Source organism: Cebus imitator, unplaced genomic scaffold (assembly GCF_001604975.1).
Source record: "Cebus imitator isolate Cc_AM_T3 unplaced genomic scaffold, Cebus_imitator-1.0 Scaffold44, whole genome shotgun sequence".
Lineage (NCBI taxonomy): Eukaryota > Metazoa > Chordata > Mammalia > Primates > Cebidae > Cebus > Cebus imitator.
Window position 1 is genome coordinate 48,122 of NW_016107359.1, and position 26,241 is coordinate 74,362.

A 26,241-nucleotide genomic window follows, 5' to 3' on the forward strand; every position below is an offset into this window, starting at 1 on the left:
ACAGTCTTGCTCCATCACCTAGGCTGGAGTGCAGTGGGGAGATCTTGGCTCACTGCAACTTCTTCCTCTTAGGGTCAAGTGATTCTCCTGCCTCAGCCTCCTGAATAGCTGGGATTATGGGCACCTGCCACCATGCTCCACTAATTTTTATATTTTTAGTAGAGATGCACTTTCACCACATTGCCCAGGCTGGTCTCAAACTCGTGACCTCAAGTGATCTGCCCACCTTGGCCTCCCAAAGTGCTGGGATTACAAGTATGAGCCACTGCGCTGGGCCAGGCTTGGATAATTTTTGTATCTTTTGTAGAGATGGGGTTTTGCCATGTTGCCTAGGCTGGTCTCAAACTGCTGAGCTCAAGAGATCCTTCCACCTTGGCATCCCAAAATGCTGGGATTGCAGGTGTGAGCCACCATGTTCAACCCATTGTAGTTATTCTTTATATGACAAAAGAAAAAACTAGACCTATTAGAAAAGTGTATTTTCTAGAGGAAGAAGAAAAAAAGGTGTAGTCTAGTTTGTGTTTTTTTAAATAGTATTTTTATAACCAGTTTAGACTCACAGGAAAATTAAGAGGCAGGCAGAGAGACAGCCCATAGATCCCCTGTTCCCACACATACATAGCTTTCCACATTATCAGCACCCCCTACTAGGGTGGTACATTTGTTACAATTGAGGAACCTACATTGGCACATCATTATCACTGCAATTCCATAGTGTACATTGGGTTCCCTCTGTCGTGTACATTATACAGATTTTGATGAATATTTAATTATATGTATCCACCTTTATAGTATATAGAATAGTTTCACTGCCATAAACATCCTCTTCTCCACTTAGTCTTCTCTTCTTGCCTCCAAACATCTGGTAGCCACTGCTTTGCCTTTTGCAGAATGTCATTTAAATGGAATAATACAATTTGTCATCTTTTCAGATTGGTTTCTTTTACTTACTAATATACATTTAAGGTTCCTCATGTCTTTTCATAGCTTGATAGCTTCTTTTTAGCACTGGCTAATATTCTAGATATACCAAAGTTTATCCATTCACCTACCGAAATCATTGGTTGCTTCCAAGTTTTGGCAATTATAAATAAAGCTGCTATAAACATCTGTATGCAGGTTTTTGTGTGGATATGAGTCTTCAGTACCTTTGGGTAAAAACCAAGGAGTGTGACTGCTGGATTTTATGGCGAGAATATGTTTACCATTTTAAGAAACCACCATACTGCATTCCCACTACAATGAACAGGAGTGCCTGTTAATCCACATCCTCACCAGCATTTGGTGTTGTCAGTATTGTGAATTTTGGCCATTCAAACGGTTATATAATGGTATCTCACTGTTTTAATTTGCATTCCCCTGGTGACTTATAATGTGGAACTATCTTTTCATATGCTTATTTGCCATCTGTTTATCTTCTTTGGTGAGGATCTGCTAAAGTTTTTGGGCTGTTTTTTAATTGGGTTGTTTTTATTAAGCTTTAAGATTTCTTTATATATTTTGAAGAATAATCCCTCTTAAGTCTTTTGCAAATATTTTCTCCAGTCTGTGGCTTGTCCTTTCATTCTCTTAATGATGTCTTTCACAGAGCAGAAATGTTTTCATGAACTCCAGCTTATTAATTCTTTCTTTCATAGATTGTGCCTTTGGTGTTGTATCTATTAATAAAAAGTCATTGCCAAACCCAAGGTGATCTAGATTTTCTTCTATGATATCTTAAAGGATTTTATAGTTTTGCATTTTACCCTTAGGTCTGTGGTCTATTTTGAGTTAATTTTTGTTAAGGGTATAAGGTATATGTGTAGGATTATCATTATTATTATTTGCTTGTAGATGTCCAGTTCCAGTACCATTTGTTGAAAAGGCTATCTTTTCTCTGTTGTGTTGCCTTTGCTCCTTTATCAAAGATCAGTTAACTGTTACTTATGTGAGTCTACCTCTGGCCTGTCTATTCTGTTCATTGATCTGTTTGTCTATTCTTTTGCCAGTATAACATTTTCTTGATTACTGTAACTTTGTATTAAATCTTGAAGTTGGGTAGTGTCAGCCCTCCTATTTTGTTCTTTTCAAATGTTGTATTGGATACTCTGGGCCTTTTGCCTCTTCACATAAACTTTATTATTATTAATTTTTTTAGATGGAGTCTCACTCTGTTGCCCAGGCTGGAGTGCAGTGGCACAATCTTGGCCCAGTGCAACCTCTGCCTCCTGGGTTCAAATTATTATCCTCCCTCAGCTTCCTGAGTAGCCAAGATTACAGGCACACACCACCACTCCCAGCTAATTTTTGTATTCTTAGTAGAGATGGGGTTTTGCCATGTTGGCCAGGCTGGTCTCAAACTCCTGACCTCAGGTGATCCACCGCCTCGGCCTCCCAAGGTGCTAAGATTAACAGGTGTGAGCCACTGCACCCAGCCTCATCACGTAAACTTTGGAATCAGTTTGTTATCTATAAAATAACTTGCTGGGTTTTTGATTGAGTTAAGGCTACACAGCAAGTTAGGAAGAACTGATATCTTGGCAATATTGAGTCTTCCTATCCATGAACATGGAATACTATTGCATTTATTTACTTCTTTGATTTCTTTCATCAGAGTTTGTAGTTTTCCTCATATGTCGTATTGGACCGAGCGTAGAAAGCACCAAGACAAAAGTATGCCAGATTGCAGGGTCATTTATTATGCCAGCGACCACAGAGGACTCACGTCTCTCCAACCTGTGGTGTCAAAAGGAGGGTGCCACGACTTTTTATACCCGAAAAATCACCTTGGGTGTGGGGGTGAGGAGCGGGGATGGGGATGAAAAGGTTTCGGACATTCCAAGGGCTTGGGGATTCTGTGATTCACCTCCTGGGCGGAGACAAGGGCGGGGGTCTCCGGACATTCCAAGGGCCAGGGGACTTTTGCCATTCTGTTTGTTACTTCAGTGGTTTACAGAAGTCAAGATATACATTTGTTTACACATCGTCTGGGTGGTGATAGAAGTCACAGATTGTAGCAGTTACTGATAAGAAAAGGTAAGCAGCTTTACATAGTTTTGCAGAACAAACTAGCAGTTCTATTTACAGAGGCCAAGGACAGTAGTTATTGTGAGGAGAATGGGGCAGCCATTTCAACTTATTTAAAAAACAGTTTTGCATTTTATAAAATAGTGTTGCTCAGGTTCTGGCTCTAGGCCAGCACAATATCACACATGCAGATCTTGTGCATAGGCTTTTACATTTATACCTAAGTATTTCATTGGAGGAGGGGGTGCTAGTATACATGGTATTGTGTTTTTTATTTTAAATTTCAATTGTTCTTTGCTGGTATATAGGAAAGCAATTGACTTTTGTGTATTAACCTCATATTCTGCAACCTTACTATGATTGCTTATTCGTTCCAGGAGTTGGGATTTTTGGGGTTTTTTTCCCCATTCTTTCAGATTTTCTACATAGAAGATCATGTCATCTTTGAACCAGACAGCTTCATATCTTCCTTCCAAATCTATGCCTTTTCTTTCCTCTTTTTATCTTATTGCAATAGCTAGGACTTCTAGTATGATGTTGTAAAGGAGGAGATATTCGTGCCTTGCTGTCAATCTTTGTGGGAAAACGTCTAGTTTCTCACTGTTAAGTTTGCTGTTAGCTATAGGTTTTGTGTAGATAATCTTTATCAAGTTTAGAAAGTTCCTCTCTACTCCTCTGCTGAGAGGGATAGTTTACTTTTGGGGAAATAAAAATATTTTGCCATGGGGAAATCTATCAGTCTGTTTTTGGAGGAAGGAGAGTTTTGACAGTCAACTAACCCTGTAATAGGAAGATTTTTTGTATAAAGTTGCAGTTTCAAGTGGCTTACTTGTGAGTTTTATTATAAGTAACTGTGATATTTCTTTAATCTGTGTTTTAAAATATAAAGTACATATATTAGGTAAGAATCTCTTTTTAGCTTTCTGAAATAAACACACACACGTATGGTGAGCATATGGGTAAAGTTACTTTTTTTTTTTTTTCCAGAGACAGGTTCTTGTTTTATGACAGGTTATTTTCTTGCTCTGGCCAGGCTAGAGTGCAGTGGTACAATCATGGCTCACTGCAGTCTACACCTCATGGGCTCAAGACATCTTCCTACTTCAGCCTCCCAAGTAGCTGGGACTACAGGTGTGTACCACCACACTTGGCTAATTTGTTATATTTTTTTTGTAGTGATGGGATCTCCAGTGTTGCCCAGGCTGGTCTCAAACTCCTGAATCCAAGCAATTCTCGTGCCTCAGTCTCCCAAAGTGCTGGGATTACAGTCAGGAGCCACCTTACCCAGCCATTAGGGGTATTTACCTTTTTTTAAAAAAGGATTACATTTGTGGGACTTTGTGAAACTGAGGTGCCAAGTGTTGCTTCAGTACCTAGGTGAGGAGGTTGCTGGGAGGGCAGAGTTCCTTCCAGATTCACATGGAGCCCTGCAGATGGAAATTTGAGGCACCTTGGCAGAATGTTGATCCATATACACTTGTAATTTCACAGGGAAATTTTTAAGCTGTTTTGAGAATGGTGAGAAAGGGTGTGATGGCCTCAGGATGAGGCAGCCAAGAGATCCCCTTCCAGAGACAATTAGCAGGAGCTGAGAAGTCACACTCAAAAGTTCTTATAGTAAACAATCAGAGGAATCACAAGAAGGGTGCCTCATTTTTTTCCTAGCTGGTGAAACCAGACATACTCATTAAATATATAAGTTATCTTAACATCCCTGCATTTGTTTAGAAATAAGATGCAATGAAAAAGTATACAATAGTATGTTTCACAAAAGGAAATGGTGCCCCCTCACATAAGCATATAATCCAATTTTAAAAAATAAAACAATAAACCAACTGACTCAGCCAACAAGTTTATTTGTAAACAGTCTCAGGTCACCTCAGTGTTTGTATCAGCTGCTTCAGTAACCACAGAAGATCCTTGTCTCATTTATAGGAGACAGCAGCTGCAATTTTGAGACAGCAAGGTATCTGGAAGGTTGAGTGAAGTGAGCAATTGGCAACATAATGTATTCAATGCGTTTTGTTCTGTGAGTACTGAATGCCACAGGGCTATTGTGCTGTGTGTGAATTAAACAAAGCAATGTAGAAGGTCACTTTCCCACATTAGCACAGTAATATCTGTAGAAAAAAATCTTATGCAACTTTGAAGATATTGTTAACCATTGTCATTTGCATTAATTCACTTTGAGATGGGCTCCATATTAGCTTCATTTTCATTTACAGTTGCTAGAAAATAATGTGGAAGCTATACAGAATTACTATATAAAATTAGTGCTGGTGATCACAGAACTACCATGACCTTAAAGAGTTGTGCTTTTTGTAATTTCCAAGAATACAAAGGCAGTATGTGACCCAAAATGAATTTTATATGTATTTTCCTGAGACTATAACCTGCTTTTCTTTTATTAGCTTAAAAATTATTGTCCGGGCATGGTGGCTCACGCCTGTAATCCCAGCACTTTGGGAGGCCGAGGTGGGTGGATTACGAGGTCAAGAAATTGAGACCATCCTGGCCAACATTGTGAAACCTCGTCTCTACTAAAAATACAAAAAAGCTGGGTGTAGTGGTACACGTCTGTAATCCCAGCTACTCGGAGAGAATCACTTGGACCTGGGAGGCGGAGGTTGCAGTGAGCCGAGATCGTGCCACTTCACTCCAGCCTGGTAACAGAGTGAGACCCTGTCTCAAAAGAAAAAAAATTATTATACAACAGAATTGACTTTCTTTTTTGGTGTACAGTTTAACCCATGGGGAAATTTGTGTAACACCTCCACAATCATACCAAATGGTTCCATCAGTCTGCAAAACTCCCTTGTGCTATCAGTTTAGAATCATGCCGTCCCCTCCCCAATCTCTAGCCACTCATCTGTTGTCTATCATTATACTTTTGTCTTATGAGAATGTTACTTAAATAGAATTATACAGTGTGTAACATTTTGAGACTGGCTTCTTTCACTTAGTATAATGCCTTTGAGATTTATCCAAATTATTACATGTATAGTGGTTCACTTTTTTAAAAACTGCTGCATATTGTATAGGCATACTGTAGTTCATTTATCTGTTTACCCATTTAAGGACCATTTACCCAGGATCAATTTACCCATTGAAGGTTTTAGCGATTGTGGGTGGAACTTCATTTTTGCATGCATATAAGTTTTTATTTCTCTTGGATAAACACCCAGGAGTGGGATTGCTGGGTCATATGGTAATTGTATGCTTAATTTTATAAGAAACTGCTAACCTGTTTTCCACTGTGATTGTACCATTCTGAATTCTCATAAGCAGCATAGGAGAGTTCCAGTTGTTCTAGAAGTCCTTAGCAATTTGTGCTGTCAGTAATTTTTTTTATTCTAGGCATTCTAATGTGTATAAACTGGTATCTCATTGTGGTTTTAATTTAAATTTCCATCTTGGCTTACGTAGTTGAAGATTTTGTAATGTGCTTATTTGCCATCATTATATTTACATTGGTAGGTCAGCACTTGTGGAAAGGGTGTTCTCTTCCTCTTGGGGGTACATCTGCTTCTGTGGGAATAGGGCCAATTTACCTTGCCCACTTATGTAGGGAGTAGGGTGTGGAAACCTAAGTTAACTGGCACCAGTGATACTTTAGTGCCCTTTCTATGTTGTTTCCCCAGGGTGGTTTCCAGGCAATCTTGACCCATGACCTGGTTCTGACTACATTCCTGTATCTATTATGAAGGAGCCAAGTCATGTATAAGAGGAACAGATGGCACGTGCTTTCATGGTGCCAAGGCTCTGTGTAACATTTTGTATTGAGGGATGATGTGGAGTAGATGAGAAATGCATAGATGGCTATTCTGAGCTGGTAGCATAAAGATTCTCAAGCCTTTTTCTCTCCTAGGTATGTAAGATATTCTGCATCTTTAGTGTCAGAGTGAGACTCCAGAGACAGAGGCTAGCAAATCTGAGTTATACATCAAGAGTATGAGAAAGTGGAGACCACTGCTAAGAGAGTAGTTGAAGTGATCACCATAGATGCTGCCCATAGCGTTGGCATACCCCATAAATGCTAGGAGGTGGGGAGTATTTGAGGAAAATGTTTCTGGAGGAGCCTGGATGGGGTTGAAGAGCACCTGTAGTGGGAGACAGGAGTGAAAAGGTTGAACAAATAGAGGTTGAAGGCATAGGGGACTTTCTGATGTTGTTACACAGGTTAAGTGATAATGAAGTCCACAGTAGAGTTAGGGTAGAGAGTTATCCCAGTGGAATGGGTATGAAGGTTCTGGGAGTTATGGAGTAAAGGAAATTTGAGGCTACCGTGTTGGTTGGTTCATCAGTATGAATATTGACAGTACCAAAGATAATGCCATGCATGGTATAGAGAAAGTAAAATGTGAACCAGTTGCATTCTTCGATGTAATGTAGACGAGTTAAAAGGGAAGAAGGTAGGTAACAGCAATGAGGGAAGAAGACAGTAAGGTTTATCAAGCTAGGCAACTACTGGGAAAGAAAGGTGCTAGTACGAGGGTGAAAGAGTAATGATCAGAAAGTGCCAAAGTGCCAAAGAGGCACTGAGGCCAGCCTTTCCCCCATCATCCCTACTTCAGACTCTCAGGTGTGGACAGGGAGAATGAGCAGCCTCTCCTGGGAGGGAAGTAGGGGAAGTGGGATTCTTGGGCAGAAACAGATTTGGGTGAGACCAGGAAGTAGTTGCATTCTGTGAAGAAGTTAAGGGGTATTTTTTTTTTTTTCAACAGAATGGGGCAAAGTATAGAGAATTTGGAAGAACTCAGCAGTGGGAGGGAGTGAGTTTCTCAAACTAACATATAGCAACACAAAAATGAACATCCTAAGAGGACAAAAGACAGGCATTTGCTTTGGGGTGGTGGTCAAGAAGTGTGGGGAATACATAGAGTAGTTGTTCCAACCAGAAATCCCAGGCAATGTGGAATATCTGATGGTAGCAATGAGAGCCCTGCTCTTTTGTGATGAGGCCAGCAGAGAGGAGCTAATCTGGCTGTGATTGGTTCCCATGTACTGGCTAGTGGGGTAATAGATTTTCTGCCCTAAATTTCTTTTGGACTGCATTAGCTTGTGGGTCACATTTGGGAGAAACTTGCCTAATTAGAGCTTCAAAGTTCATTTAGTTTGAAGTTTTGTTCTGTTTCAAGTTATGATCACCAATTTGTACCACTGTCACCAATTAGTTCTTGGGTTTCAGGAACTAATATTGGAGCACTCATTGTAATTGTACAACAGTTGATCTTCGTGATTTAGCACAAATTGTCATCATTCTTCAACAGATTTTTTTGCCTGTTGTTATTGTACATTTTAAATCGATTATGTATTTTCACTTTTCTTTTTAAAATAAAGTAACTGAATTACATGAAATAAGAAAGTTATATTTCCAGCATAGAATGAGTGTTTTGACACTGATGGTAGGGCTCAGAACTCAAATGCTATCTTAAAATTTTGGCCTTAAAAAAATCACAAATAAAAGCTCAATTTCAAAAAATCACTAATGTACAACTGAAAATGAGTAACTGAGCCCTTTTAGCTGACACCATCATTTTGATGCTTATTGGTCTCTTAAATTGCCCAAGTAAATACTACCATTGATGCCACTCATTTCACGCTGCTGGCCTTTGACAGCACAATGGAAATTTGGGGACTTGTAAGAACAAGTGACATGTCAGATACCAAATCTTCCTACCTAATATAACGTGTCAAGGAGATTGAGACTTACTTAGTGATGTTTTTGTTTAAAATGTCTGCATGTTAAAAACAAAACAAAATTGTATTTTGTCTTTTTTCATCTCTGGAATTTTTCTAGCTTTGCTTCGTAAGAGTGATTCTGCTTGCAAAGTGTGGGTTGAAAATTTAGATATCCACTGTGAACTTAGGCTGGATGTGGTGGCTCACCACTGTAATCTCAGCACTTTGGGAGGCCAAGGTGGGTGGATCACCTGAGGTCAGGAGTTCAAAACCAGCCTGGCCAACATAGTGAAATCCTGTCTTTACTAAAAATACAAAAATTAGCTGGGTGTGGTGGTGGCTGCCTGTAATCCCAGCTACTCGGTAGGCTGAGGCAGGAGAATTTCTTGAACCCGGGAGGCAGAGGTTGCAGTGAGCTGAGATGCACCATTGCACTCCAGCCTTTCACAAGAGTGAAACTCCATCTCCAAAAAAAAAAAGATATCCGCCGTGAATTTAGATATAAGTTGTATACTTATATCTAAATGAGAGTGAGAGTGACAGTTTCCCCTTAAATGAAGTACCCCATAGCTCCTTGAGAATGGCTGAGAGTTCCTATGAAGCACACATTCTAGGTCATCTTTCTTCAAAGGTGTCTAGATGATGCTTCTGACTTGAAATATTGTGTGCCCTGTGTAGCTCACCACTAGAAAATAGAACAGCCATTGGTTCCCTTCCAGAATCCCCAACAAACAATAAAAAAGAGAACAGACAGTGAATTGGAGAGATGCACTTCTCACCTTGGCCAAGCTTTCAGTTTGGGCATCTGATGGAATCGTAGGATTTTTGTGGCTTAGAAAAAGATTAATTTACCTAAATGACCAAAGGCCCAGTGCAGAGGAGTATGGCGCGCAACTGTGTATCAGAATTAAAACAAAGTCCCCAGATATCCAACCTGCTACTGTTGGCCCTGATAATTGGTGTTAGGTAAGAATAAGCTTTTCTACCCCACTTACCTCCTTCCAGGATAAGGCAAAGTAGTCCTCACGTATTTTGCTTTTCTTTACTGCAGGACATTTGTGAAGATATTTCTGATCATGTTGAGCAAATCCATGCCCTCCTTGAAACAGAGTTCTCCCTAAAGCTGCTGTCTTACTCCGTCAACGTGATAGTGGACATCCACGCAGTGCAGCTCCTCTGGCACCAGCTTCGAGTCTCAGTGCTGGTTCTGCGGGAACGCATTCTGCAAGGTCTGCAGGACGCCAATGGCAACTACACTAGGCAGACGGACATTCTGCAAGCTTTCTCTGAAGAGACAAAGGAGGTGAGTGTTTTCCTTAAAGTTAAGCAATGCATTGCTAGGTGTGACCATTTGAGAATGTTTTCAGTTAAGAGATGTGGGAAAGAAATTCTTTGTGGGTAAATAAGCAGGCCCTGATGGGCTTTGAATCTAGGCATAGTGACTAGAAGCTAGGGCACTTCCAGTATGAATGGGGCTTTAAACCAGAGTTAGCTTGTAACTAGTAATTTGCACACATACCCTTCACTGTTATTGATGCTAACCTGGCTTCCTTTTCCTCTTCAATTATTTAATACATATTTATTGAGTACTTATTATGTGACAAACAGTGCTAAGAATATAGTAATGATCAAAACATGGTTTCTGTCTTCAAGTAGCTTTGAGTCTAGTGGAAAATACAGTCAAGGGAACAGACATCAAAGCCAAACTGTGGTAAGTCTACAAGATGACACTGGAGGACAGAGAAAGAGGAACCTAGTTCACACAGGGGAGGCTTTTCTGAAGAAGTGAGTCTACCTGAAACCTGAAGGTGAGACAGGAATAGACTAGTGAACAGAGGCAGAAAATGTTCTAGGCAGACGACATGGCATGATCTAATACCCTGAGATAAGAAAGAGAATGGCAGGCCCAGAGAGCTACCAGTAGGACTGGAGCAAAAAGCCCAAGGAACCAGGAGGCAGGATTTGGGCTAATAGGTAAGCTGAGGTCAGATCATGAAGATAAAGAGCTTTTAAATTCATATTAAGAGATTTGGACTTTATTTTGAAGACAGAAGAAGCGTTTGTTCAGGGAACTCCCATGATTCATGTTTTAGAAGAATCATTCTAGATATAGTGAATCAAATGGGCATTAGAATATTATATAAAATATATTTGATTTTTCTTATTTATATTGAGTACCTGAAAGATTTGTTATTCCTGATGAATAATTTAAAAATGGACCCTGTAAATTTGAATCCAAGTGAACTCTCTCATTCTTAAATAAAGTGGACATATATTTGTAGAAAAAAAGTGTTGTGCTTGCTAAGCAGGGGCTATACATATACATATGGATACCATATATGGATACAGTGTATGTGTGTGGCAGGGTGGTTGTGTGTTTGTGTGTTAGCTCTCCCTGTTACTGTGGCAGTGAGGAAGTGATACAGACTTCAGTAACCATAGGATGAATATGTGAGTTGTGTGTTAGTCCTCAGATGCCATCCCTCCCAAGTTAGATCCCTAGAGGGTTCTCAATTAAGTGTTATGGGAGACTACAAAGAATCTCAAGCTGACCAACTTTGCCCTAAATCTGATCTCCATGATAAAATGTGCTAATGGAGATCAGAGATGAGGAAGATTTGTCTAACCTCTAGAGAGATCTTTCTTTAGATATCTACCTGGCATCCTCAAGTCTATAAATTCTTTTCTTCCCCCCTCCACATTTGTTGTCCAACATCCAATGCTCTGTCCAACATCCAATGCTGGTCAGTGATCAAATCTGTCTGCCTTCTACTAGAAGGAGATTAAAAATCAGTGATTCAAATCATATATTTATTAATTCAATAAGCATGTATTGATCATCAGCTCTGTTATAGGAGCTGGAGATATGGCAGTGCTCTAGGGTTTATTGTTATCAGTTATTGTTTTGTGGAATACATTTATCATATACTTAATTGAACTTGTATCATTCATGAAGTAGTAGCTCAAGAAATGATGAGGACCCATGAAGGGTAATTGTTTTTACAATTGTGTTGTGAATTTACAATAAGTAGCATCTCTTCTCACAACACAAACTCAGCAATGATTAATGGATTTGATTGGAAGCAGTTTAATGCATTCTTATGTTTGAAGTTTGTCTTTAGTCCTGTTATAGAGATTGAAGAATATGTTGTGTAAGGGGTAAAGGAACAGTAGATTTTCAGTTACCTGCTTTATGAATATGTTTCTATTAATTAAAGTTCTGCCTCTATAACCATACTTCCTGAAACTGGATTTCTGATCCTATATTTCTGTGTCTAAGTGTGACTCTATGAGAACATTTAAAAGACTGTTTAGTTTTATTTATTTCTGCCAGCACACTGGAATTGTAAAAAAAAAAATAAAATAAAAACAGGAAGAGAATTAGGATAAAATTATCAGCTGTCTCAGAATAAATTCAAGTATGAAAGATTTGTAGAATGATGAGGGAAATTACCAAAAAAAAAAAAAAGAAACCAAATTAAAAAAAAAAACACTGATAAATTAGAATAGTAGATGTCCTTCCAGTGAAGGAGGATTCATTTTTCTTTCTCTGAAGGTTAGTTAAATTTCAGAGCCACATTAAAGAGTAAGTTTGAAACTCTGGAGAGTGGCGAGTTCCATCTTCTTTTCTTGAAAAATACAATATACAAATTTTCTTCTTTAATAAAGAGCAAACCATATCTAGTAAAAAAAAAAATTGGCCAATACCTTACTAAAATAAAATGAATCATTAACCAAAAAACAAAGAACACTTTAAGAAAAAGCTCAAAACTGTTTAAAAATATGTTGTTCTGTAGTTTTCTATATTCCAGACATCATGATAAGCACTTTATATTTGTTTCATTTAGGAAAGAAGGTAAGGGATATTAAAAGTAGTTCCATTTTATAGATGGAAAAACTGAATTTAAGAAGAGGTTAATACTTCTTTGTTACAAACCTGCACATCCTGTACATGTACCCCAAACTAAAAATTAAAATTAAATTTAAATTTAAAAAAAGAAGAGGTTAACTGAATACTTAAGGATGTAAATGTAGGCTTAATTAAATAAAACAAAACCAGTTTTTAACTGATTTCTATTTTAATAATAATTGTTTCTTTTCTGCCTTTCTTCCTCCTTTCTATCTTCTCTAAATATTTATTGATTTCTAACTATGCATAAGACTCTGTGCATTCAAAGATAAATAACACGTTAGGTATGAGCTTCATAATTTTGTTTGCTCTTCACATAGTTCTGGGAGGTAGGCAGAGCAAGTGCTGTTATCTTCAATTTACAGCTATTATGATTGTATTCGTCTTACAGATGAGAGGAATGAAGTCAAGAGAAGTAATGACACAGGTGATGAGTGGTAACTCAATAATATCAACACAATAGCAAATATTGACTGAGAATATACCATGCACTAGATGGTGTAGTAAGCACTTACCTAAATGACACTTACCTTCTGTGGGGTTGCGTTGGTCCTTCCAGAGTGCTCACAACATAGTACTTTGTGGGTTCCTCCACTGGCACTTATAATGGGCCAAATTGTATCCGACCAAAATATGTGCTATATTTTGAACTACATGACGGCTAGTTCCAGATTATATTTACTTTGTATCTCCCATAGCACCTAGTTCATATTGCTGTAAAAAAGTCTGATTAGTTGGATTAAATAATATAGGCAATCACTGTTTTAGATGTGAAAGAGGAAGATATAATTTCAGCTTGATGGACTGGGAATTAATCATGGAGATTAATTATTTGATTCATAATTTCAGCATGTAGAATTTCAGCATGGAAGTTCTCTTCAAAATTATTAATATAATATAAATAAAAATATTAAAAGATTTCTGTCTATTTTCCCCCTTGCCTATGAGAAAAAAAACCTTCATTGTACTTCACAGTTGCTTGCCATTACTTGCTCTTCTCAGTCCACTGCTGTTCTCTGGGATGCATTTGGAATCAATAGAATCCCAACATGGTGGAGCTGAAAGGAATCTGAAAAAGTCTAGTCCATGTAAACTAACATGTAAATTGATGGGCCTCTTACTAGAATGCCACAGCCCCCCTAGGTCTGAGGACTCAGGATCTCCACATCTCTTAAGTTATGAATACTAAATCTCATGTTCAGTTGGTAGCAAAACGTGGTGTTGAAAAAAAAAAAAAGATCTATGAAGGCATTTGGAACTAGGCTTCAGTTAATTATGGACAAGGAACAAAGCAAAATTTCTTGATTTGAATTAGAAAAAAGAAAAGGGAGGGTGTTCTTTGCTGTCTGAGACAAGATTGAGGCCAGCAATAAAGAAAAGAAATTAGTACCTTTATAAAATATAACTTTCATCTGGAAAACTGCTCCTATGCATATACATATTATACATGTACATATACATACACATACTGTTAGGCATGCTCTGAATGAAGAGACCACCTAAACAGGCTTTGTGTGAGGTCAGGTTGTTTAGACAAGAAGGCAACTGGACTGGTCGTGGGCCTGGCTCTTGTGTAAGAACCCCGGCTGTGCAGCTTTTTACTTCTTCCATGAAGGGAGAAGGATTGGGAGGAGTTGGGGAGTGCAAGTGTAGGGGCTGTTTCTAAGGCCTTCTTTAGTGAACAAAAGGAAGACTGGGGGAAGGATTTGGGATCTATGGGGTCAGCTAAGTTTCCTTTTGTAAGTTTATAAAGTTGTTTGGTTAGAAGGGCAAAACCTCATATCCAGAGGCAAAAGTGTCCTATAATGCCTAGGAAGGAGAGAAGCTTTTGTTTAGTGGATGTGGCTGGGGTTTGGGAAATTAACTGAATACGATTGGCAGGGACAGCGTGTGTGTGCTGATGAAGGATTATACCGAGATAAATAATGGATAGGGAAGAAATTTGGGCTTTAGAAGGGGATACACAGTACCCCTTGGAGTATAGAAGTTGAAGAAGCAGGATAGTGTCTTGCTGGGAGGATTCATAAGAGGAACTGCAAAGAAGAAGATCATCCATATATTAAATGAGGTGGGAAGCAGATGGACAGAGAAGAGTAGGTCACGGGAAAGGGCTTGACTAAAGTGGTGGAGCCTATCTCTGAAACCTTGGGGCAGAACAGTCCAGGTAAGTTGTTGAGACAGGTGAGTGTCGGGGTCAGTCCAAGTGAAGGCAAAAAGAGGCTAAGAGGAGGGATGTAATGGGATGGTGGAAAAGGTGTCTTTAAGGTCAAGAACAGAATACTGAGTTGTGGAAAGGGATATGGAGGATAGAAGGGTATAAGGGTTTAGTACAACATGATGAATGTGAAGTACAATCTGATTGATGAGGCGAAGGTCTTAGACTAGCCTGTAGGATTTGTCTGGTTTTTGGATAGATAGGTTTGGGGAGTTGTAAGGAGAGTTCGTAGGCTTTAAAAAACCATGTTGTAACAGATGGGTGATAACAGGCTTTAAGCTTTTTAAAAGTCTGTTGTGGGGTTTAAAGCCTGTTGTGGGGTTTACTGGCAATGGGCAGAATAAGGGTGGTTAGGTTTTAATGGGATGATAAGAGGTGTGTGGTCTGTTGCCAGGGATGTGGCAGATGTGTCCCATACCTTTGAGTTGAGGTAGCGATATGTGGGGTGGGGGGTTGTGAGGGAGATTTTGAATCAGGTAGAAGGGTGGCAATGAGGTGTGGCTGTAGTCCAGGAGTAGTTAAGGAGGCAGATAATTTTGTTAAGATGTCTCAGCCTAGTAAGGGGACTGGACAGGTAGGAATAGGAAGGAGTGTGTAAAGGAATACTGCCCAATAGGCACCAGGCTTGGGGGTTTTAGGAGGTCTAGAAGTTTGACGCTCAATACCCACAACAGTTATGAAGGCAAGCGAAATGGGCCCTTGAAAATAAATGTGGAGTGGGTAGCCTCCCTATCGATTAAGAAGAGGATGGACTTACCCTCCACTGTAAGAGTTACCTGAAGCTCAGTGTCCCTAATGGTCCAGGTGGCCTCTGAGGTGATCAGGCAGCATCAATCTGCTGCTGCTTAGCCAAGGAGATCTGGGAAGGACTTAATCAGACTTTTGGGTCCCGCACAGTCGGGACAGGGCTTAGGAGGAATCTCAGGCTGCGGGCATTCCTTGGCCCAGTAGCCAGTTTTCCAGCATTTGAAGCAAGGTCCTCGGGGAGGAGGTCCCGAAGAAAAGCCTGGACACAGGGTTTGGGCATTCTGAAGCTTTTTTTAAGCTGCAGGTGTAACTGGGGTTTGTCTTACAGCAGAGGCATTTGTAATTCTGAGATACGCCGTGCTTGGCAGCTTCTTCTCTGTTATGGAGCACCTTAAAGGTGAGGTTGATTAGTTCCCGTTGTGGGGTTTGAGGGACAGAGTCTAGTTTTTGGAGTTTTTTCCGAATGTCAGGGGCCAACTTGGTAATAAAATGCATATTAAGAATAAGACGACCTTCTGGCCCTTCTGGGACAAGGGCAGTAAATCATCTAGGGGCAGCTGCTAAACGGGCCGTGAACTGGGCTGAGATTTCATCTTTGCCCTGGGTAGTTTCTTTAAGTTTGTCATAGTTGACAGCTTTATATGCTGATTTTTTGAGTCCTTCAAGTAGGCAGGAGGTCATGTAATCTTGCCTGGTTATATCGGGGAACCTGCCTGGTATTCCCATTGGGGATCTTACCAGGGAACTGCCCTGGTACCTTCCTGTAGACTAGGTTCAAGGCACCGCTGATCTCTAGCGTAGGATTGGGCTAGGGTGTAAACTCTTTCCTGTTCCTCTGTGGTGAGAGTAGAGGTGAAGATGACATTTAAGTCACTCCAGGTTAAGTTATAGGACTGGGTTAGATATTGGAACTCTTGTATATGTTTAGTAGGATCTGATGAAAAGCAGCCTAACTGTTGGCCAATTTGGGAAAGGTTGGATAAAGAGAAAGGAACGTGCACCCTAACTATGCCTTTGGCTCCAGCCACCTCTTGAAGGGGGAATTGTTGGGCAGGATTGGAGGAATTTGCCATGGGACTAAACTCTAAGCTGGACTGGGTATGAGGTGGGGAGGTGACAGGAGGGGCATAAGGAGGTGGGGTGTGGGCAGAAGAAGAGGAGAGAGACTCTAGACAGGGGGTTAGAGGGCCTGGATTGGGGTCTGGTTCGGACAGATGGGAGGAGAAAGATCAGAAGGGTCAATGGACAAGGATGATTCTGAGTCACTGGCAGAGGCAAGAGGGGTGATGGAAGGGAGAGAGGAAAATTTGGGATGGGTTGCATTGAGAGCGGAGATTAGGGAGGGATTGAAGTGTAAAAAATGCCTGGACATATCATTTGCCCATTCGTTGATAAAAATTGTCTAAGTCCTGCAGAATAGAAAAATCGAAAGTGCCATTTTCTGGTGATTTGGAACCATTGTCTAATTTGTATTGGGGCCAGGCTATATTGCAGAAAAAAAAAATGAGATGTTTAGGTTTCAGATTAGGCAACAGTTGAAGAGGTTTTAGATTTTTTTAGGATGTAGGCTAGAGGCGAAGACAGAAGAACAGAGGGTAGAATATTGCCCATAGCAGCAAGGGAAATCGTTTTTTTTTTTTTTTTTTTAGATGGAGTTTCACTCATGTTACCCAGGTTGGAGTGCAATGGCGCAATCTTGGCTCACCGCAACCTCCGCCTCCTGGGTTCAGGCAATTCTCCTGCCTCAGCCTCCTGAGTAGCTGGGATTACAGGCACGTGCCACCATGGCCAGCTAATAGTCTGTATTTTTAGTAGAGACGAGGTTTCATCATGTTGACCAGGATGGTCTCGATCTCTTGACTTCGTGATCCACCTGCCTCGGCCTCCCAAAGTGCTGGAATTACAGGCTTGAGCCACCGCGCCCGGCCTGGGAAATAGTTTTAAGGAAAGAAGTAGAGACAAGGAGAATGAGAGGAGAGCAGCTACCAGCCTTTTCAGTAGGCATCCCTGACTGAGTCCTGGGCTGTACCGTGGGTGAGTGGTCAAGCCAGGCCTCACCACTATTGACCAGACACGAAGGGAAGACTGTCTTCTCGAGTCTGTACCCAATGATGGAGTTTTTTAGCGCATGGATAGAGTGTCTCTTTTATTTACAAGGAGAAAGATTGGAAGGGAAAAAGAGAGAGAGGTGGGGGGAGACTTGTCTCCTTTTCTCTACTTAGAAGGAGAAGGATTTAAAGAAAGAAAGAGAGAGGAAGAGACTTGTCTCCTTTTTTCTCTCTTTAGAAGGAGGAGGATTTAAAGGAAGAGAGAGAGAGGGAGAGAGACTGCTTACCCGATCTGAAGGTGGCGAGAGGGTTGTTGGGCTGGTCTGATGTGCTGAGGTTGCAGGCGGGTCTCTTCACAGAGGAAGAGGGGGAACAGGGGGTCGGTCTCCCAAAGGAGTACCCCGTCCTGGGTTTTGGCAGCAAATGTTAGGCACGCTGTGAATGAAGAGACTACCTAAACAGGCTTTGTGTGAGCAACAGGCTGTTTTTTCCCCCGGGTGTGGGTGGGCTGAGTCCAAAAAGAGAGTTAGTGGAGGATGCTGGGATAGGAGTTGGCTTTATAGGTTTGGGGTAGGCAGTGGAAAGTTACAGAAGTTACAATTCAGGGCACTTTATGCAAGCCAGGGGTATGTTGCCCAGGGGGTGGGAGGTGTCACAAGGTCCAGTGTCACAAAGTTGGCTTATCAGTTAAGGCAGGAATGGTTGAGGCAGGAACAATGGCAGAATGTTGCAAGGTCAGTTAATCAGGCACTGCAGAAGCTAGCCATTCTTTTCTGGAGCTGTACGTGCAGGTCACAAGGGTCACCATGGCTTGACCATAGTGTAATCTATGGTGCAGCCAGTTCAAAGAACCTTGCATATACATATATATACACACACACACACATATATATATATATATATATATACACACACATATATATATATGTGTGTGTGTGTGTGTGTGTGTGTGTGTGTATATATATATATGTATATATATATATATATATATGAAGAGAGAGAGACCAAGTCTCACTCTGTTGCCCAGGCTGGAGTATAGTGGCAGGATCTTGGGTCACTACAACTTCTGTCTCCCGGGTTCAAGCAATTCTCATGCCTCAGCTTCCCCAGTAGCTGGGATTACAGGCACATGCTACCATGCCTGGCTAATTTTTGTATTTTTGGTAGAGTCAGGGTTTTGCCATGTTGCCCAGATTAGTCTCCAATTTTTGGGCTCAAGTGAACTACCTGCCTCATCCTCTCAAAGAGCTGGGGTTACAGGTATAAACCACTGCACCCAGCCTGCTTCATACCAGGTTAAATTGAGGTATATTTAAATGGAGTGTGGACATAACTAGGCAGCCCTCACCCAGCTATCCATACTACATAATTACATGTGATATTTCTGAAATAAGGGCAGTAAAACCAACATGCAACACCCCTAACTCTGTATCTTCCTGAGACTTTATTATATACACATGTTAGAAAACTATCTGGGAAGATGATCTGAAAGGAAACAATGGAACTGAAAACATTATTATTACTAAGCAATATTTTCAGAGATCAAACTCATTCATCTGCTCTGAGAAACTTCGGTGAACTTTCTTTTCTTACAGTTGCCTCTGTATGGTTAAATACTATATACCGTTTTTGTTTTTGCTTTGTTTTTTTCAGGGAGGGATATTTTTTGCATTAAAAAATCTTTTGAATAAAATATAATTTCCCCCTGAGGGATAAAAGACTACAAAATAGGATGCAATTTATGCTACTTGGGTGATAGGTGCACCAAAATCTCACAGATCACCACTAAAGAACTTATTCATGTAACCAAACAACACCTGTTCCCCAATATCCTATGGAAATAAAATAAATAAATAAAAATAAAATAGTAGTTACCCCTGAGTGACAATCACTCAGCTATCTCACCAGTTAAGATGGTATTTACACACTAGTTGAGATGGTTGGGTGGACTGGTATAGTGGGACAGAACAGAGAGAACGTCCTCTGAAGCATTATAAGTGTTTTTGAGTATGGTGTTTTCTTTTCTAAACCAGGAACTGGCTAGAAATTCCTGAAGATTTCAGAAAATGCAGCCATACTCTATTCTCTGAGGTGTATTCATTAAACAATACATTCATCTAATATATATGTGTGTATATATATATACATATTCAATATATTCATATAGTATCACTGATTGAGCATCTATTATTCTTGAGCAAGACAGTATCCCTGGTCTTAAGGTACTATAACCACCAGAATGGGGATAAAATGTATTTGCAAGACTATCATGTTCCCTGTTTGTCCAAAGGCAGGCAGCTGACACTTTTTGTAGACTAATTTTTTCCTGAACTCTCAAGTTTCTTTTCTTTATATATCATATAAAAACTTTTCTTTAACCTCATATAAGCATTGCAGTGCAGTAATCATGATAAATGTATTAGAAAATCACGTTGCAAATTTCAGCTATATATTTAAATAGGTTTTATGGGATAGTTTTGGAATTTAACCATCATTTTATAATGCTATTTCCGTAAAAGAATAAGTTCTGAGTAATGAACAATCAAATTAGAAGATTAAAGAAAATACAACCTGCTTTTGAATTGGGAATCTCACTTTTACTCTTTTAAAAATTGCGTCAAGTATAACTTTTGTTTGGCTGACTCATTCCTAGTTCAGTTATGAAGCACAAAAGTTATGCGATTCCATTTAGATAATTTTTGTTGAGAGATTGGCAGTTAATATTGATTTCTTACTTTGTGCAGTGTAATTTAGCATTAGCGATAACTGCCATCTTGATGAAACTTTCCTACTCAGTGTACTTTATTACTAAAAATAATAAAAGTGAACATTCCTTGAGCACCCATCCATGTACCAGACTTTTATCTTACTCATATTATCTCCTTTAAGCCTCTCAACACCCCTATGATGTGGCTTATCATTTCCTTTTTATAGATGAAGGAAATAAAGCATAGCAACATCAAGCTACTGGCTCATGGTCACATAGCTAAGTAGCGCTAGAGCCAAAAATTGAAACTTGGGCTTTTAATTATTGGAGTTAACTAAAACTACATAATCAGAGAAAAAAATTATAGGAAAGCATAGAGAGACATTCCAAAATGTCATGATTCATTCATTCATTCATTCAACATATGTACATACTATGTGTAGATCGCTATGCTAGATGCTACAGGTACCCTAGTAAGGCAACCATTTTCCATGTAATTTATACTCTCGTGGTACTTACAAACTAGTGGAAAAAACAAATTAGTCAGATAATCACAATAATATTTATTGATAAATTGAGATAAATGCTTAAAGAGAAACAGAGCAAGCATATAATAAAAGATTCTGCCTCATATGTGGATCTGGAATCTTGAAAAAGTGAAACTTAAGCTGAAATCTGAGTGACAAAGAAGAGTCAACTAGTCAAAGGGGTATAGGTTGGAAGCTTTCCAGGCAGAGCAAACAGCATGTGCCAAGGGCCTGAGGTAGGAGGAAACATGGTATTTTCAAAAAGTGAAAGGACGACAGTGGCTGAGTGTGGCCAGTGAGGGAAGAATAGCATAAGAAGGGCCTGTTTCCACCTGGCCTCTGAAGGCTTTTGGTTGTGCTTTAAAAATATTTATCTATAATATGGTTTATTTCTGTTCTCAGTCATATACTTGGAAGATTTTGAAATATTAAAGCAATGTATCTTTGTATTTAAGTGTGTCTTTTTTAGCTTTTATTATTTTAATTGACATAAAATTGTACATATTTATGGGGTATATTTTGATACATGTACACAATGAAATGATCAAATCAGGGCAATTAACATACCCATCACTTCAAACATTTATCATGTTTTCATGTTGGGAACATTCAAAATTCACCCTTCTAGCTATTTGAAAACGTAGAATAAATTGCTTTTAATTAACAGTCATTTGACCCTGCTATAGAAACCAGAACTTACTCCTTCTATCTAGCTATAATTTTGTATCCACTAACTGGCCTCTAGCTGTCCCCACTCCCTACCTTTCCCAGCCTCTAGTAACTGCTATTCTACTCTCTGCTTCTATGAGTTCAACCTTTTTAGCTTCCGCATATGAGTGAGAACATGTAGTATTTGTCTTTCTGTGCCTTGCTTATTTCACTTAACATGACGTCCTCCAATCTCATCCATGTTGTCACAAATGACAGAATTTTCTTCTTTTTGAAAGCAAAATAGTATCCATTGTGGATATATGCCACATTTTCTTTATCCATTCATCTGTTGATGGACACCGAGGTTGATTCTGTATATTGGCTATCATGAAAAGTGCTGTAATAAACATGGGAGTTCTTTCACATACTGATATCCTTTTCTTTGGGTATATATACAGTAGTGGGATTGGTAGTTCAATTTTTAATTTTTTTTTTAGGAAAGGTTTGGGTTTTTAACTTAACAGCAACAGGATGCTTCTAAAGGACTTTAAACAAAGAAGTAACAATACCAGATTTGCAATTTATAAAGGTTACTCTGGTGGCAGTGTGGAAAATAAATTGGAGTTGGGGGAATGCCAGTTTAAAGTAATATATAATGGTCAGAAAACAGACTTTGGGGACAGTCTCAGTCCAAGGCTGAGCTCACTCTTCATCTTGAGACCATAGACTACTATGTGCCATCTTTTGGTCCAAGCTATTCTTATGTTAAGACAAGGATAATAGTGCAGACCCCAGAAGACAATTTTAAGGATTAAATGAAAAAGTAATTATAGTAATCAACCATCATCTTTTATAGATGAGGACTTTGAGGCTTAAAAAAGTTAAATTAGGCGTTTCATCCATTTATCTAGATTATGGAATGAGAGTGAGAGGAGTAGGAGATAAAGTCAGGGTGAAGGTCTGAAGGGAGAGGACATTCCAAAAACACAACAAACAAATGAGCAATAAAACCCAATGTAAGATCCTGGAGAAGCCAGATCTTAGGAAAACCTGGTTGAAAGGAACACAGGGTCCAGCAGCCACATAGGATCCAGCTTTAGTTGGCTCACCCCAGTTCCTCCTCCAGAAAAAAAGGAGATTTGGAGATGTAACAACACTTCACTTTTCAGTTTTCTTTTTTTATTTTTTAAGGGTGCTAGGATAGACCAGGATGTTATGTAGCCAGCAGGCATAATAGGATTGTTCCCAGGCTCTTCTACTCCAAACAAAGCATCAGTGAACATCTTCCCATTTGTTGTATGAAATCAGAAACTGCATTAGTAATGAAACAAAAGCCTTAATTACACAATTAAAAATTTAACAAGTTAAAAACAGTTACTTGTAATGCTGGTTTTTAGCATGAGGGAGTTTAAAATCAAATCAGCCCATCCAGAATTATGAATAGCAAGAAAAATGGGCACTTAATAGCTCACATACACCAGTGGGGGCAGGACTTGGGGAGAAACACATGCAGAGGGAGGAGATGAGGCTCTCTGATGATAAAGTTTGGACGCTCATTAATTTTCTCCTTTAAAAGGGTGAGGCCAAACAGAAACTGGTCTCAAACTGTTATCTATTTGCAAATTCAGTAGTTTACCTTCCTTTGACTTATCAATATATATTTAACACAAGTTTAATATAATTAATTATCCTACTTAAAGATATTTATTGAGCATCTACTGTGAGTTAGCCACTCTGGTAAGTACTAGAATGATAGTGAAAAGCAAAACAGACATTCATGGAGATTTTACTTTTACATTATTTTGATCCCAGAAATTGTATTACTTAAGGCTTTGTTTATTAAATGAAATGCTTATTAAATGAAGAATATATTATTTTTAGGTTGAAAATTACGGCAAGAATGGATATTTTTGGTTTGATCTTGACGTTTCTATTAAGGCTATATGCTCCAGATGAGTGAAAAATCTTCAGGTATTAAAGAACAAGATACTATATAAAGCAATGTGGTAACTGATTAATATCCTTTTGTGTATGTCAAACCAGAAGCAATTGGGACTGATAACATTTTTTACCTTTATACTGCCCTGTACTGAGATTTCATTTAAACAGCAGCTGATGTTGTACTTGATATTACATTTACTGAAACCATTGCCATTGTCTGTTTCAGGGCCGGCTTGATTCTCTTACAGAAGTGGATGACTCAGGACAATTAACTATCAAATGTTCTCAAAATTACTTGTCTCTGGATTGTGGCATTACTGCATTTGAACTGTCTGACTACAGTCCAAGTGAGGATTTGCTCAGTGGCCTAGGTGACATGACTTCAAGCCAAGTCAAAACCAAATCCTTTGACTCTTGGAGCTACAGTGAGATGGAAAAGGATTTTCCTGAGCTTATCCGAAGTGTTGGGTTACTTACGGTAGCTGCTGACTCTATCTCTACCAATGGCAGTGAAACAGTTAATGAGGAGGTATCTCAAGTGTCTCTCTCAGTAGACGACAAAGGCGGATGTGAGGAAGACAATGCTTCTGCAGTTGAAGAGCAACCAGGTTTAACACCGGGGGTGTCATCATCTTCAGCAGAAGCTCTGACAAATGCTGTTCAATCCTCCTCTGAGACTGTGAAGCAAGAATCCAGTTCCTCTTCTCATCTTGGTGCAAAGAATCACCAGCCTGTTCCTTGTGAAAATGCAACCCCCAAGCGAACCATCAGAGATAGCTTTAATTATAATGAGGACTCTCCCACACAACCCACATTGCCAAAAAGAGGGCTTTTTCTTAAAGAGGAAAATTTTAAGAATGATCTGAAAGGCAGCGATGGAAAGAAGCAAATGGTTGATCTAAAGCCTGAGATGAGCAGAAGCACCCCTTCACTAGTAGATCCTCCTGATAGATCTAAGCTTTGCCTGGTGTTGCAATCTTTTTACTCCAACAGCCCTTCTGCTGCCAGCCAGTCTTATGAGTGTTTGCACAAAGTGGGGGTTGCGAATCTTGAAAACACAGTCAAACTTCACATTAAAGAAATTTCTTCTAGCCTGGGAAGGCTTAACGACTGCTATAAAGAGAAATCTCGACTTAAAAAGCCACACAAGACCTCAGAAGAGGTGCCTCCATGCCGAACTCCTAAACGGGGGACAGGTTCAGGCAAACAAGCTAAAAATACAAGGAGCTCAGCAGTGCCAAATGGAGAGCTGTCTTGTACTTCCAAGGCCATAGAGGGGCCAGAAACAAATTCTGCTTCCACATCCTCACTTGAGCCTTGTAATCAGAGAAGTCTGAATGCCAAATTGCTATTGCAGTCAGAAACATCCAGTTCACCACCTTTTACTCAGAGTAGTGAATCCTCTGTTGGCTCAGACAACATCATGTCTCCAGTGCCACTTCTTTCAAAACACAAAAGCAAAAAAGGTCATGCCTCACCTCCAAGTCACGTCACCAGGAACGGTCAGGTTGTGGAGGCCTGGTATGGCTCTGATGAATACCTAGCACTGCCCTCTTACCTTAAGCAGACAGAAGTATTGGCTTTGAAGTTGGAAAACCTAACAAAGCTTCTGCCTCAGAAACCCAGAGGAGAAACCATCCAAAATATTGATGACTGGGAACTGTCTGAAATGAATTCAGATTCTGAGATCTATCCAACATACCACATCAAAAAGAAGCATGCAAGGCTAGGCAGGGTGTCTCCAAGCTCGTCCAGTGACATAGCCTCTTCACTAGGGGAGAGCATTGAATCTGGGCCCCTGAGTGACATTCTTTCTGATGAGGAGTCCTGTATGCCTCTCTCTGGCATGAAAAAACACGCTGGTGAGAAGTCAGAAAGAGATTTATCCTCTGAGAAAAATGAGAGGCATTCTGCCACTAAGTCAGCTTTAATTCAGAAACTGATGCAAGATATTCAGCACCAAGATAACTATGAAGCCATATGGGAAAAAATAGAGGTAAGATGGTTTTCTTAAACTGAATGATTTCTCATTTGATGTTTTGAAGTAATGCTGGGAGAAAGTCATCCTCTCTACACTCTGTTATAAAATGTATGGCTATTTTTGGTAAATCTAACTGATTTCTCAAAGAAAGAAAAGAAAAATCTCAATAATCACTGTATGAGACTAAGAGTATGTATCACTAAGAACTGCCCTTGTCAATGTATTAGCTTGATATGCCCTGCCTGGTATAGAATTCTCTGTTCATATTGTTCAAATCTATCATGACTACTGATGAATGCTGGAACCCCTTGGATCTAATACAAAATTAAATAGAACAGTAGCTATGCACACACAAATAGTTCAGGAATATATGCATAGAATGTTCCAGTTACCCTCAGAGTGTTTTGATTCATTTCTTCTGACTCCAGAATACGTTCCACATCTCCAATGTTAACTTCTTGTATAAATAGACCAGACATTTCTAATTAGTTAGGGATCTTTATTTTTCCTTACTGTTTCTCCTCTTTGAGAACTGTGGCTAATACCCATGTTATGTATATTATGTACCACCCAGGGACTCTGGGATGTGAAGTTGACATTTTGGGTAAATCTATTTTTTTGACAAATTGCTAGATATGATGATATGTTTGAAGACAGACTTATCAAAATTCTCAGGACTAACAGCTTGGGCAAATAGGAAGACACCATCTCTACATCAGCCAGTAGTGGTGGCACACACCTGTAGTCCCAGCTATTCAGGAGGCTGAGGCCGGAGGATTGCTTGAACCAAGGAGATTGAGGCTGCAGTGAGTTGCAGTCAGGCCAC

The 26,241-nt window shown here is 39.6% G+C and overlaps 1 protein-coding gene across 1 annotated transcript in view; it reads left to right on the forward strand.

Annotated features, from left to right (window-relative positions):
* Positions 1-2,593: 2,593 nt before the first annotated feature.
* AKAP6 (A-kinase anchoring protein 6) overlaps positions 2,594-26,241 on the forward strand; it is a gene marked incomplete at its 5' end in the record, with an annotated part of 309,960 nt that continues 286,312 nt past the window's right edge. Inside the window, 3 exons of the mRNA XM_037737882.1 lie at positions 2,594-2,778; positions 9,740-9,991; positions 23,661-25,430. Coding sequence (XP_037593810.1) covers positions 2,594-2,778; positions 9,740-9,991; positions 23,661-25,430 — 2,207 coding nt within the window. The remainder of the gene's footprint in view (positions 2,779-9,739; positions 9,992-23,660; positions 25,431-26,241) is intronic.